This window comes from Theropithecus gelada, chromosome 11, assembly GCF_003255815.1.
Source record: "Theropithecus gelada isolate Dixy chromosome 11, Tgel_1.0, whole genome shotgun sequence".
Taxonomy (NCBI): Eukaryota; Metazoa; Chordata; class Mammalia; order Primates; family Cercopithecidae; genus Theropithecus; species Theropithecus gelada.
In genome coordinates, this window is record NC_037679.1 from 52825460 (window position 1) to 52840032 (window position 14573).

The 14573-nt window shown below is 47.8% G+C and overlaps 2 protein-coding genes across 6 annotated transcripts in view; one reads left to right on the top strand and one right to left on the bottom strand.

Moving 5' to 3' along the window:
• Positions 1-4932, bottom strand: part of LOC112634945 — a 27085-nt gene extending 22153 nt beyond the window's left edge. The window contains exons 1-2 of the mRNA XM_025402845.1: positions 4698-4932; positions 3618-4350 (exon numbers count right to left, since the gene is read on the bottom strand). Of these exons, the coding sequence (XP_025258630.1) occupies positions 3618-4350; positions 4698-4932 (968 nt within the window). The remainder of the gene's footprint in view (positions 1-3617; positions 4351-4697) is intronic.
• SOCS2 (suppressor of cytokine signaling 2) lies at positions 1856-8234 on the top strand. 5 transcript variants are annotated; one of them, XM_025403097.1, is made up of 3 exons: positions 1856-2249; positions 4718-5069; positions 6757-8234. In XM_025403097.1, exons 2-3 carry the CDS (start codon positions 4931-4933, stop codon positions 7212-7214), a joined length of 597 nt encoding a protein of 198 aa, XP_025258882.1. In that variant the 5' UTR covers positions 1856-2249; positions 4718-4930; the 3' UTR covers positions 7215-8234. The 5 variants fall into 5 exon arrangements, with proteins under 5 accessions (XP_025258882.1, XP_025258884.1, XP_025258880.1 ...); XM_025403099.1 differs by lacking the exon at positions 1856-2249 and adding an exon at positions 2442-2716; XM_025403095.1 differs by lacking the exon at positions 1856-2249 and adding an exon at positions 3027-3269.
• The last annotated feature ends 6339 nt before the right edge of the window (positions 8235-14573 follow it).

The window sequence follows — 14573 nt, forward strand, 5'->3', positions numbered from 1 at the left end:
TGTATTTTTAGTAGAGATGGGGTTTCGCCCTTTGGTCAGGCTGGTCTCAAACTCCTGGGTTCAACCGATCCTCCCGCTTGGCCTCTCAAAGTGCCAGGTTTACAGGCGTGAGCCACCGCTCCTGGCCCTAACATTTTTATAACGTAAATTTAATATCTACTTGGTTGTGGGTTGAAATGAATCTTCCAGCAACTCCTTTTTATGTGCTTTCCTGTTGCCTTGGCAGATGCTGTTCCCTCTTCCTAGAATACTCCAACCTCGATGGCTGCATCACACTTGATTAAAAGAATCCTGGCCGGGAGCAGTGGCTCACGCCTGTAATCCCAGCACTTTGGGAGGCCGAGGCGGGTGGATCACTTGAGGTCAGGAGTTCGAGACCAGCCTGGCCAACATGGGGAAACCCTGTCTCTACTAAAAATACAAAAATTAGCCGGGCATGGTGGGATTGTAAATTAGTTCAACCATTATAGAAAACAGTATGGCGATTCCTCAAGGATCTAGAACTAGAAGTACCATATGACCCAGCCATCCCATTACTGGGTATATACCCAAAGGATTATAAATCATGCTGCTATAAAGACACATGCATATGTATGTTTATTGCGGCACTATTCACAATAGCAAAGACTTAGAATCAACCCAAATGTCCATCAGTGACAGACTGGATTAAGAAAATGTGGCACATATACACCATGGAATACTATGCAGCCATAAAAAAGGATGAGTTTGTGTCCTTTGTAGGGACATGGATGCAGCTGGAAACCATCATTCTCAGCAAACTATGGCAAGAACAGAAAACCAAACACCGCATGTTCTCACTCATAGGTGGGAACTGAACAATGAGATCACTTGGACTCAGGAAGGGGAACATCACACACCAGGGCCTATCATGGGGAGGGGGGACGGGAGAGGGATTGCATTGGGAGTTATACCTGATGTAAATGACGAGTTGATGGGTGCAGCACACCAACATGGCACAAGTATACATATGTAACAAACCTGCACGTTATGCACATGTACCCTAGAACTTAAAGTATAATAATTAAAAAAAAAAAATACAAAAACTAGCCGGGCGTGGTGGCAGTAATCCCAGCTTCTCGGGAAGCTGGGGCAGGAGAATTGCTTGAACCCGGGAGGCGGAGGTCGCGGTGAGCTGAGATCGCGCCCCTGCACTCCAGCCTGGGCGACAGAGAGAGACTTGGTCACGTTCCCTCCCCCGCCCCCGCCAATTTTAGGAATAAATACCTTTTTATTTAAGCTAAAGTGTGGGTACACCCTTCCTCTAGGATTTTCCATTAAGGAAGAAGAAGCCATATTAGGATAATTTAGAGGGCAGTTAACCCTAGTAGACATAGTGGTTCTTAAAGGCTTGGGGCCTCAGACTGTACACAGGCTTCACATGGAATCTGATTTGTTCCTTTATCCCGCTCCTTCACCCAGAACCCGAATCTAGCCCTTCATGTTATAAAAAGGGCCAGAGGTCCAAAGAGGGTAAGTGCCTTGTGCAAAATGATTCAACTACTTTGTAGAGGATTTTAACTAGGGTTCATTTAGCTCCGCCCACACTATAAAAGGCTCTTTCTAAAAAATGAAACATGATTACGGGCACAAGGCTCCAGCGTTAACAAAGCTCTGTGCTAGCTGGGAAATGCCCCCCTCCCCGACTCATCTGCTTATCATCTGCATAGAGTTATGTACTCAAAAGCAGGAAAATTATTGAGAAAACCATTGGTCCCCGGCTCCAGACTCCAAGGTTGGGAGCTGGTTCACGTTTCCTCCCAGAGCCGGCAGGGGGGGCACCAGGCAAGGTTTGCAAGACGCGCCTCCCTCCCACCCCTCCCGCTTCCTCGCCTAACTTCCCATAGCCACGGCCTCAACTAAAAGTGGCCATTGACCTTTCAAGCTTTTGAGCAGTGATGCAATAGGATAGTATTTCAAAGAAAAATGCTTATCGAAATTTTGGATCCGGTTTTCCCGTGATTGTTAAGGGTTTCTTTTAAAAAGTAGGTCACATTTCAAGTAGGTCATATTTCTGGGGCGGGTGCGCAGACAAGGAGATGAGTTTCCACTGAGGCGGGGTGGCTTCCAACGGGGTTGGAGGTGAGAATCCCAGGTGAGGCAGAGGCGCCAGGATCCTTCCGAATCCCCGGCCCGGGGGCGTCAGCCCTGCAGGGAATGGCAGAGGCACTCTCCGGACTGCCGGACTGCGGGAACCGAGGCCAGTCACCCAGCCCCTTCCGGGCGCGCAGGTAAGGCCTCCCCCTTAGCAGCCGGCGCAGGTGAGCGGGGCGGGCCGCCGGGTCTGCCTGAGACGTTGGAGCAGAGGGGAGGAGGAAGGGAGGAGTCGGGTGGTTGCTGGTGACAAGGAGCCGGAGCGCCAGGGGGAGGGGACTAAGGACGGCCGGCACCGCTTAAGGAGGCGCTGCTCTCCCGCTCGCTGCCTTCCAGGACCTGATCAAGGGGACCGCCTCTGGTCCCCGGCCGTGGGCACCGGGCCGAGCACGGCGTCCCTACGCCATCAATGTGTCTTAGAGCCGGAGAGGCCCGTTTCCGAGGACCCACAGTCGCTCCTGCACCCCCACCCCCCGCAAATGTGAAGCCAGGAGGGTCGCGTCGAGGGGGCGCCGCCGGGATGTTTACAGGAACCCACCCCCGTGGCGGGCCCAGGGCCGAGGACCGCCATCCTTCCCTGAACCCAGGCGCTCAGCTGGCCCGGGTAGGGGGCAGGCTCCGGCAGCTGAAACGGGGTTGGCAGTGGACGGTGGCGGGGGACATCTCCAGCTTGCGCCCGAGCACCCCAGGGTGTGGGGCCAGAAGCAGGCCGACCCCGGCGTGCACACCGTCCGCCTTGCACTCGAGCGCTCTCACCCGGTCTTCTCTGAAGCCTGTGTATTGCGACCGAGCCTCTTTAAAGCGGTAGCGGGGCCCGCGGTCACGTGAGGCCGATTCCTGGAAAGTTCCTGGAAAGCGGCCTCCGCAGCAGCCGGGCGGGGCGCGAGCGGAGCGCTTACTGGGAGGGAGGCGGGGAGCAAGGGAGGCGCGTCGGGCTGGAAAGTCGCGCGCACTCGCTGCTCCTGGGACCGACGTTTAACTCTTGCCAAGTCTCGTCGCCGCCGCCGCCGCGGCTGGCGGGCCTTGGGTTTCCCCTGAAGCATGAGCACTCTCGCCCGCAGCCGCCCTCACCGCGTGGCCCGCGGACAGTGCGCGCCGGGGCCCCGGGCGCACAGCCTCAGGATCCCCCGTGCCCGCAGCTCGGGCGCCCGCGGCAGGTACCGGTAGCAGGGAGAAGCCCGAAGGCTCCGCCCCAAGGAGAGTTGCAGGGGAGGGCGACGAGGCGCGGCCGCGTGCGCCGGGGAGCGGCGGACGGCCTGGGCTTCCGCCGCTCGGAGCACCGGCGAAGAGAGAGTCCGAGCCGCGGCTCTGCCCCGCGGTCTGGCGTTGCTGCCTGCTTTCTCCGGTCCCTTCTCGGCGTCGGGAAGTGTCTGGAGTTTCTTTTTTTTATTTAACCTAAACTGCCATTCAAATTAATAATCCTCCTAATAACCTGATCTCCCGCTCCTCCCCACCGGCCTGCCTCGTGCCCTGGCTCCTTCCTCCCTCCCTCTCTCCTTCCTCACCTCCAGGGTCGCAGCCGGAGGGAAACCCGGCAGCAGTCCGAGGGTGGGGTGTCCCAGCTCGGAGGGGGCGTCGCCGCGCGGTGGGGGAGGGGGTCGAGGCAATGATCCTCGAGGCTTTTGTGTGCCCTCTGCGCACGGAACTCCGGCCGCCGCCTCCGAGCGCTGGGCTGGTCGCATCCCCGGGCATCTCGTTCCCAAATTAAACGTAAACGGGGGAAACAAGGGCAGACGCCCCTCCTCTCCTGGGCCCCTCCCGTCCCCCCCCCACCCCGCCCCATGTCCGCTGAGGAGGCTGCCTGGTGCGGAGGCGGCGGCAGCCGAGGTCGAGGTAAGAGCGCGGCGTTGGAGGTTTGCACTTCCCACAGCGCTCGCGACCGCCCGCTCGGCCCCGGCCTCGGCTCGGAGCCCCGCGAGGGCTGCGCGCTGGGGCCGATTCCTCGACAGCGCCCGCGGCGGCGAGAGCTACCGCAGCCATCCTGGTCCGGGAGCGACCGCCGCGGCGCCCCCAACCCCTCCAGAGCTGGCACCGGGAAGCGGGGGGAGGGGAGCGAGGAACCTCCCGGGTGGGGATGCGGCAGCTCCCGCACCTCAGCACCCGGGTTTGGTGCCTTAGGGCCCCGCAGCGCTTTAGGGTGGAGAACCAAGTTTGTGTGGGTGCTTCTTCCTGGGGGCCCTCGGGCTGCGCCAGGTGTGAGACCGTAATGCCAATTTGGGGAATCTCTCCTGTTCTTTCCTTTTTAATTTTTTCTATTTGTCCTTGACAAGGGCCTATTCCCACTGGATCTGCAGGTGACTATTTGCTCTTCCTAGGTCGCCAGTCTTTGATTTCAGCTAGTGGCCCTGGGCGGGAAGACACCCTGTTCACCCTCATCCTGACCTCCGCCCCCTACCTCTTCAGCCAACTTTGTGTCTTGGATCTCTGCTCTCTTCATTCTTTCTCTAGAGCTGGGTCAGGGCGCTAACTGGAAGCTTGGGGTTAAATGGTGCAGGAACGTAGAGGCGGAGGAGTCCCTGGGATTTTCCACGTCCATTTCCCCACCCCCACCCCAGCCGCAGGGGTCCAGTTTGGACTGACCCAACCTCCCGCTTTCTCTTTGTAGGCGATCAGTGGGTGACCAAGTCTGCGAGGGACTTTGTCATCCGTCCTCCAGGACGTGGGGAGAAAAAGCCCCATCCCTTCCCTCTCTGCCACCATTTCGGACACCCCGCAGGGACTCGTTTTGGGATTCGCACTGACTTCAAGGAAGGACACGAGCCCTTCTCTGACCCCAGCTCGGGCGGCCACCTGTCTTTGCCGCGGTGACCTTTCCCCCATGACCCTGCGGTGCCTCGAGCCCTCCGGGAATGGCGGAGAAGGGACGCAGAGCCAGTGGGGGACCGCGGGGTCGGCGGAGGAGCCATCCCCGGAGGCGGCGCGTCTGGCTAAGGCCCTGCGGGAGCTGGGTCAGACAGGTAGGGAGCCGACCGGCCGCGACGCGTGCGGGAGGGGGCGCCTCCCCAAAGACGCAGCTAGGAAGAGGGGCCGAGGTGGGAAGCAAAGAATAAGCTGGAAATACGTCCCTTGCTTCCAAGGGACCGCGGAGATCACGCTCGCAGGGTCCTGGGTCCTGGGTCCTGGGTCCTGGGGAATGCGTAAGGAAAGTGGTTCTCCAGAGACTCAGGCCTGGCAGAGCGCGGGAAGGGCTTCTTGGAAGTAGCTTCTTAGCACGATGGAAGCTTTACTGTTTTACGCAGCTGCTCAGAGTTGGGCGTTCCGGCTCGAACCCCGGCCGGGGAAAGCGTCGGGCGCCTCCCTTTGCGCGGGGTGCAGTCAGCAAGTGGGTGCCGCGGGCCCCGCAGGCCCAGCAGCATCTGGCTCCCGGGCGGAGCTGCGGCTGCAGCCCAGGATCCTGGCGGCCAAGTTCAGGGACTGACACTGCCGCGAGGGCGGCTGCCCGGGCGTCGAGAGTAGGCTGCGAAGCCCCCGCCGAGCGCGGCTTCCAGGGTCGGCGTGCCCAGGAGACTGACGCTTTCAAGTACAGTCAGGCAATTTGCGCGGCACGCTATCTCTAGGCATCTGAAAAAAGAAAAAAAAAAAAAAAAAGTAAAGTATCTGGCAAATCATTCTGGCTTTCCAAGTCCGTATCCTAAAAGCTTACAGTTGTGGCACAGTTAAAAATTTTGGTAGCAACAGGGGGAGGGAGAGGGAAAAGTTCTCTCGCTTGCGATTCCGGGCTTTACGTGTGGGCCATGGGCTTTCCCTCCAGGGGAGGCACCGGCAGATTGCAAGTATCCTGGTAATTGTGGGGTTGGGGGGAGCACAAATGTTCAGACTTCTTAAATATGGACGGTCTTTGAGCCTCCTTAGAAAGCAGGGTGGGCCGGGGAGATGGTGCAGGCAGATGAAATCGAGAATGCAGGGGAGGCCGATGGTTGTGATTGGATTTGGATTAGGGCAAAGTTCAAAAGAGTTTAGGGAAGATTGTAAACCTGAAATAGTAATTATCACTGGGGACTTCCCATTTCTTAGTGACTAGTAAGGTAGTCATAAAGCAGCGAACAGAAGCTATTGTACTAGAGCTGTGCTTTTACAACCAGTACATAGCAGTGCTTTCTACATAGAAAGCTGTTCATTAGCAGGCTTTGCAGCCTTTTTTTTTTTTTTTTTTTTTTTTTTTTTTTGTGGTTAGGGGGACACAAACCATCCAAAAAAGTTGCTTCTGTTTTTACTGTAGTTCAATTACAGGAGTAGGGTTTTCCACTTTTTAAAGGGCATGGCTTTTATTTCTAACTTCTGATTTTTTTCTAATTTACTTAAATCTTTATTTTACTTAAATAATGTTCAAAGTGTCATGCTTCATCAGCCAGTGTGTCATGCTGAAAATGTTCTTTTGGTTCATTAGAAGAAAATCTTAAGAGCTTCAGAAGGTTAATTTTTTAAAAAAGAAAGAAAACTGGCTCACTGTGTTCATAAAATGTACCCAAATTTTTATTAAATTCCTACTGAAAGTATTTGTGGTGGCCCCTGGTAAACTTTCACTCACACACCACCTTTTTTTAAGAGCTAAAAAAATTATTGCCAATTACTTGCTCTGTTCTAAAAATTCTTATAATAACTGTTTTACCCTCTTTTCTTTTTCTTTTTGAACAAAAACCCCAGGATGGTACTGGGGAAGTATGACTGTTAATGAAGCCAAAGAGAAATTAAAAGAGGCACCAGAAGGAACTTTCTTGATTAGAGATAGCTCGCATTCAGACTACCTACTAACAATATCTGTTAAAACGTCAGCTGGACCAACTAATCTTCGAATCGAATACCAAGATGGAAAATTCAGATTGGACTCTATCATATGTGTCAAATCCAAGCTGAAACAATTTGACAGTGTGGTTCATCTGATCGACTACTATGTTCAGATGTGCAAGGATAAGCGGACAGGTCCAGAAGCCCCCCGGAACGGCACCGTTCACCTTTATCTGACCAACCCGCTCTACACGTCAGCACCATCTCTGCAGCATCTCTGTAGGCTCACCATTAACAAATGTACCGGTGCCATCTGGGGACTGCCTTTACCAACAAGACTAAAAGATTACTTGGAAGAATATAAATTCCAGGTATAAATGTTTCTCTTTTTTTAAACATGTCTCACATAGAGTATCTCCGAATGCAGCTATGTAAAAGAGAACCAAAACTTGAGTGCTCTGGATAACTATACGGAATACTTTCTAAGAACAGCTGAAGCTAATCTAATTTAAATGCTTGAAGAGGTAGCTAGGTGTTTAAAGTTCCTCCACATACTTTTACCTGAGTGATGCTTCCCTTCTTAAGGCTGACCAAGACCAGTTGATCCTTTTAGACTAAAAATAAAATGTCGCATGTAAAGGCTGAAGGCACGTTTTATCAGAATGGCTTGCCTTCTTAGGTTCCTTTCCATTATGTCAAAGGTCCAGGCTCCAGTAGGAGAGAAAGAACTCCTCATAGGAATACTGAAGAAGTGGGAGGAACCAAGCTGACACAGGCCTCACTGCAATTTGATATGCCTGCTGATCAGAGTCTCTTTTGGGCATTTTATATTTTGCATTCTGATGTACCTAGGAGTTTTGTTAAACAGATTATGTGTGTGAGTTTCCCATTTTATGCAATTAACCAAATCAACCAAAAAAATGTGACCATGAAGTCCTGTATTTGTCTTTTTACTACATGTATGAACTCTCATGTGAATGAGTACTGTAGTAATCCATTTTAAGGGAGCCTTATTTCAGAAATATTTCAAACTGGTGCAAATGGAAAAGACTTTCTCTTTTCCTTTAAGGCTAAAGACAAGAATGTCATGCTATACAGGTGCAACTCAATCCGTGTTAATAAAAACCAATGTAGGTATAGGCATTTTACCCTTTAAAATAGCTGTGTCCCAACCTGTTGCCATTGATTTTTTGGAAATGGCTTTAGAAATGTCCAAGTTGTCCTTGAATTGTCTAACCATGGACATAAACCGTTGTCTCCCTTCTACTGTGTAGAATACTTTGACTTAATTTTCTTCCAGATACAGGGGGATACCTGCCTGTTTTTCAAAGTGTTTATTTACTGCTGTTACTATTTGATTAGAATGTATTAAATAAAAAAAAACCTGATTTCTACAAGTTGCACTTATTGAGTTCTAGAGAACGTACACTGTCATGGTAATAGAGGATCGCCATAAAAACTTATGTCAAGTGAAATAAGCCAAATATTCAACAAGAGGTAGAACATTACTTGCCCTTCTGTAAAGTTATGGGCTGTACCTGCCCCCTTTGCAATTTAGAAAGCATGGTTTAGAAACTACAGGAATTGCCAAGTGGCCTGGTCTTTTACAATTTGAATAGGCATATAACACTGGTGTCCTCTGTGTTTCCAAAAACATGGTTTAGAAGCTACAAACATTATGACATGGCCAGTCTTTTACAAGTTGAGTAGGCATAATACTAAAGAAAAATACAAAGTTTTATGGCCACTTATTTTTTGCTATGTTAGTCTGCATAACTGTTATAAATGTACCATCTTTTCTAGAGTCCAGACATTATTCATTTTATGGCCTTTAAAATTTTCCTGCATAGCTACAATACTGTGGTGTGTCACCATAAAGGTGGACCCTGTGTGAATGAGAAAATTCAGTTCTAAATTATAATAAAACCTGCTTACTGCATATCTTACCTTATTTTCATGAAGAAGTTGAAAATGGTTTTGTGCCTGGCAGGAAACATACTATGTATATCCAAACAGCAGAGCCAAATACTAGGTGTACCTTAGGAAGAGTTTATTTGTGGCCTAAAACTTCAAGACAAGCTAGACATTTAGGGTCAGATCTATGATGGGGCCATAGCCGTTTCATTAGGATGCTCAGAATCTGTGCTTCATTCACCCTTTTTCTCCCACTGACAACATCTGTTTAGTGTTGGATGTTTGATTTTTCTGGCACAACTTCTATATGATCAGTGCCAAGGGGCTTTGTGGAATTTCTTTAAAGGTCTTTTGCATTTCTGTTGTCACTGTTTCGAACACTGTATTTCTCAGTTACTGGGAGCGGGGAGGCAGTTGTAGGGCATGCGTACCCGTGAAATTGGAAAAAGTTCTGAGTTACTGCTCACAAGTGACTAATTATGAGAAGGCGGGAGGACAGCACAAACATCTCTGGAGTGTGCCGTGAAACCTATTGCCTTATATTTTAATCTTCTGTATTGCAAGTAAGTTGATAAACATCAGGAGGCAATTATTTTTTTTTATTTTTATTTTTTACGATGACCAACATCATTTATTGACTGAGTTGATTGTGAACCAGGTTCTTACTCAGCACTTGTATTATCTCATTTAATTTTCCCAAGAACAAAATGAGCAAAGTACAATGATGATAGGAGGTTCCCCTCCTGATTGGTGAGTCAAGAGGCCTTCTAGAAATATCCTAGCTCTTTTTTTTTTTTTTTTTTTTTTTTTCCGGGAGAGGAATTGGGAAGAGCAAATTGCTGCCGAAAATGTCTACATTGATCCAGACAAACAAGTTAGAGCAGGCTGAAAAGGAACCCTTGGTGTTTTTACTGCTGCTTCAACCAGATCAACTGGAAAAGTATAGATACCTTAATTAGCACTGTGCTCTGTGGGATTCTAGTCAGCCTGGCCCAGTGGTTTTTTTCCCCCTCGAACATGCCTGAAAGGGGAGCTCATAATGACTGCTGTGCAGGTGGGTGGGGAGGGGACTTCCTATTTCACTCAGTGGCTGATCAATGCCAGTTACCAATTATTGGTTGCCCCATTTTATACCTGGTGGAACAAAAAGTACACTTGTCTGAATTATCCTCAGCAAAGCCTGGAAAAATATCCAGTGTTTTCTCCCAATGCATGGCAATCTAGGGCTTTTGTGAGGACATTTATTATTGTTGTTGTTGAAGAATATGGTATACAGGATTTATATATCCCCAAACTCTGAAAATATTTTGACCTCAGTTTCTGTTCTGGGCAGAGATGAGGCAGTGCAGTTTTTCATGACCATTACAGTGAGCAGTGGTGATTGCTTTTTAAGGACTTGGAGATTTTTCGGAACTTTGGATAGTGGAGAAAAAGGCAGTGCAGCTTATGAGATGAGAGGTCTTTTTTGGTGTGTCGGTAAGAAAGTCTTGACTTCATAATAATTATGTAATCCAAATAGGTAACAGAATGGGACAGTTGTTTGGGAGTGTTTATTTTCTTGGGGAGGATTTTCTCTGCTTTTAGAAAATTGTACCCTGTTAGGATTGTAGGAGACGGAGACGTCATCTTCGTCAAATAATCCAAGGGATGGAATGTCCTGAGACCAGGCTGTGCCCTTCTCAGTTGTGAGTTTAGGCACAGGGTAGGTGGGGTTTGAGTGGCTGTGGTTACGTCTAACAGCTGGGCTGAAGTCTCTGTCTCTAAGTGGTCCTTCCTAGCCTTTAGAGCAAAACAATATTGTCGTATGCCTTTCATTTACTTAAGAGGGCTTCTGTATTCTCCTTTTCCAGTTTTTTTAACTTCTTAGAATTTTAAAGCTTGAAACCACTTTTTAGATCACATATTATGGATTTTATGGAAGACTTTCGAATCCAGAGGGGCTGGGAGATTTGCACACACACACACGCACACATGCACACAACCCAGCCAATCAATGACAGAGTCAGGATTCAAACACAGATATTTTAGTCTTAGGATTACTATTTGTAAAAGTTGCACGCTCCTACCCTTTGTTAAGATTGCCGAGACTCTTCTTTGCTCTCCTGCAAGCCCTACATTCTCTTAACATCATATATTTCTTCTGCTGGGATTCAGAAACCAGGCCTGTGGAATACCCTGTGGGATAATTCCAGTTCTCGGCCTCCTCTACCCGATTCTGAAAAATCTGCCTCTGCTGGGTTTCATGTCTTGATCCACATTAGTTTTTTGTTAATTTTAACTCCTTAACATTTCTAATCTGTTTGCTATTTTAAAATCCAAAACCTCCCATCCATGCTGTTTGATGATCTCATTTCTACCTCCGCCAGATGTGACTCACACCCAGCCACAATGCCCGGGCCACTGCCCACCTCCCTTCCTTACCAGCAGGACCCATTCTTGCTTTTGCCTGCTCATGGGCATAAGGGCATAGTTAATTCCTGCCTTACTTTCTCCCTTTCCCATCATAAAGTTGCCCTCTTGACTCATCTAACACAGCCCTTCTGGCCGCATGATACTCCAGTGAAAGAGGATAATTATACTCTCCTTGAGTTAGGTAATTGAATGATTTGGACTACCTTAAGATTAAATCTCTTTGTATCTCTCTTTGATTCCATTCAGGTTGTGAAGCAAGTAGCCAGCCCCAGATGCGACACTTTTGTTATGGGCATTTTTTTAAAAATCCACTTATTTTTTAAGTATAGCAGGCTTCTTTTTCAGTGTTAAGTTAACTTTCATTTGCACGGAATAAAAATGCCCTCCATTCCTTTGCTTCTGCTATACGTCTATATGTAAGAATGATTCTGTGAGAGTTTTGCTTCATTTCTTCATATGCATGGTTCTTGTATTCTCATCTTCACATATTTTGATTTTTCTAACTTGTCCTCTGCGTGGCTTGAGTTCAGGTGACTTTATTACTAAGGTAATAAAGTTAACAACCGTTGTTAGAGTAGCCTCTAAAAGTCCTGGAGTCCCCAGTGTCTGAAGTCATGGAGCAGAGCTGGCTATTCCTATCTACACCTTCCTGAGCTTTGTCAGCAAAGGAGGCTGGATCAGCTAAGTGTGCCACAGAGAATAGGACTTACTTCAGTAAACATGTATCTATAAAGATGAAACGAACTGCTTTTACAGACAACTCTCACTTTGACCCACATCCTAAACTTACAGGCATTCTGACTTGCCTTAGATCAGGAGTGCATTTTGTGATGTATTATTCACATGGCTTTGCTTCTCTTAGAGAAAGGCTTGCCAGAGTCTCAGTGAGAGAAAAGGAAATATCGCCAGCTGCCTTCTCCTCCTGTCTCAGCATAAATGCCACCCAAGGAGCCCCCTTGTCATGGTGGGGTGAGGCTTTTTCGCCAGTTAAACCATCACAGAACTTCATAAAATTTTCCTACATCTCCCCAGTTCCCTACAGTGTTAAAGATAAACATTTCTGTTTGTTTTTTGTTTGTTTGTTTGTTTCTTTTTTGCTAAGCATTTTTTCCCTTCTGTTAGTTTGGTATCCTTTTTCCTGTTTAGTATTTGGTCCAGAATGCCGCTGTATCTTCAACATTCAGAAAAAGTCCATGTTGGCCGGGCGCAGTGGCTCATGCCTGTAATCCCAGCACTTTGGGAGGCCCAGGTGGACGGAGGAGTTCAAGCCAGCCTGGCCAGCATGGCGAAACCACGTCTCTACTAAAAATACAAAAATTTAGCCGGGTGTGGTGGCGCGCACCTATAGTCCCAGCTACTGGGGAGGCTGAGGCAGGAGAATTGCTTGAACCCGGGATGCGGAAGTTGCTGTGAGTGGCGATCTCGCCGCTGCACTCCAGCCTGGGCAACAGAGTGAGACTATGTTTCCAAAAAAAAAAGAAAACGAAAAGAAAAAGAGACCATGTTATTTCTACCCAGAGAAAGTTGTTTGACTTCCCATTTTAACATCCCCCCTGCCATCTTGATGAACTTGACCCATCTTAGGTTTCCAGCATAGCTTGTTTCTCTTCATTTTTATTTCTACGTTGTGGCCATCAATTCTGTATTTGGTCAGAAAGCGTCTTTGTATTTTACGTATTGGATTAGAGCATCTGCTCATAATTATCTCTTGGAAGAAGAGGCAGAGAGAATGGGGAATAATAGAAGCCCATAAACACATCTAGCCAATAGTTTCAATTTCCTCCCCATTCTATCTCCTTTGCTAGAACCACTGACAGAAAAATCAGCTGCTTCTTCGTTCTGTCATTTTATTTTCCTTGTCCGTCATGTGATAGGGATGTTAATATGCAACAAACTGGCTAAAAAAAATATCAAGAGAGAAAAACAAGGGAGATGGAGCATCAGTAGTGTGTGGAGGCTCCTGAGAGCCAATTATTAAATACTGAGAGATTTTGTGAGCTAAATCATTATACATAAATTATGGATAGATTAAAATCAGCCATGGTGGGAGTGTTACACCACAGAAATTGGCAGATGCTATAAATTAAGACTCCTCCCACCAGATAGCTGATTTAACAACATAGCACTGATCTAGGTATTATGTCCTCCTCAATAATTTAGACCTCATTAGAGTAAGATCAGTTTCTTTGTAGCCTCTTTTATACCAAGTCCAGTGCTTAGAGCAGAGTAGGAGTGAACAATTCAAGGAATTATTATTGTTATTTTAATGTGTGTCAATATTATATTGGGCTACATTGTCTTCTACTGTGGATCAGGCCATCTCCTGATTCTGTGTCTTTTTCTAGTTACTCTGTGGTATCTGTAGCTACCTTTTTAATTTCTTAGTAGGAAGATGTTGGGCAATCTCAAAATCACGTGATCATTGTTTATAACAACTCAGCTCTTACAGATCAGGGCCTCTTTTTTCCTTCTAGCTTTGTTCATTTATCTCATTAGTTTTCTAATTTTTTTCTTCTTCCCTCCCTTCTCACCTGCTTTCTCCCTCCTTCTTTCCTTTCTGCCAACGTTTATTGAATGTATACTGTATTACTCCACAGGAATACAAAGGCAAGTAGGAAGTGTTCTTTCATGGAGGGAGCTCTTACAGACTGTGAGAAGGGATGGAGAGGAGGAGGACTAACATTTATTAAACAGTCTAATATATCCCATACCCTGCTTAGCCATTGCATTTAATCATCACAACAACCTGAAGCGGTATGTATGACCCTCATTTATTCCAAATGAAACAGAAACTTAGGTAAAAATATCCTGCCCAGTTAAGTAGGGAAGTCATGAATCAAACCCAAGTTCTGCATCTCAGGATACCATGTTGTACAGGAGATGTAACTACATGAATAACTTATTGTAAAATGCATTGTTAAAGGCAGTGTAGTTACTTTGCGGACCGGGTGCCATTGACCTGCTTTGAGGGTTTGTAGAAGACAAGCCCCCAGAGGAAGGTATCTTGTGTCTGAGTATTAATAGGCTGGAGGGAGTCCTCAGACCTGCTGAGTGGGGAAGATATTTTGGCTGAAAGGTTGAAGAAGAGGGTAGAGATGAGGCTTGTGGGAGGTGCTGTCTGAGGGTGACTTGGGGCAGATCTTGCAGGCCTGGCTGAAAATCTTGGAATTTATCCTGAGGGCAGTAGGGAGCAGATGTCAGCTTTTCAAATGGAGGGGGAGACAGCAGAACTAGGTTTGTGTTTTATATCATCCCTTTGGAGGTCCTTCGGAAAAATGGAACAAAGCAAGGGCGGAGTGAGGGAGACCGGTTAGGTGTGAGGTGGGTAGGAGGGAGGTGGTCCTTGTGAGAAGATTGGGGAGAGGGTCAGACGTTGACTCTCTTTCCTTGGTTGCAGGCTCAGATTTGCC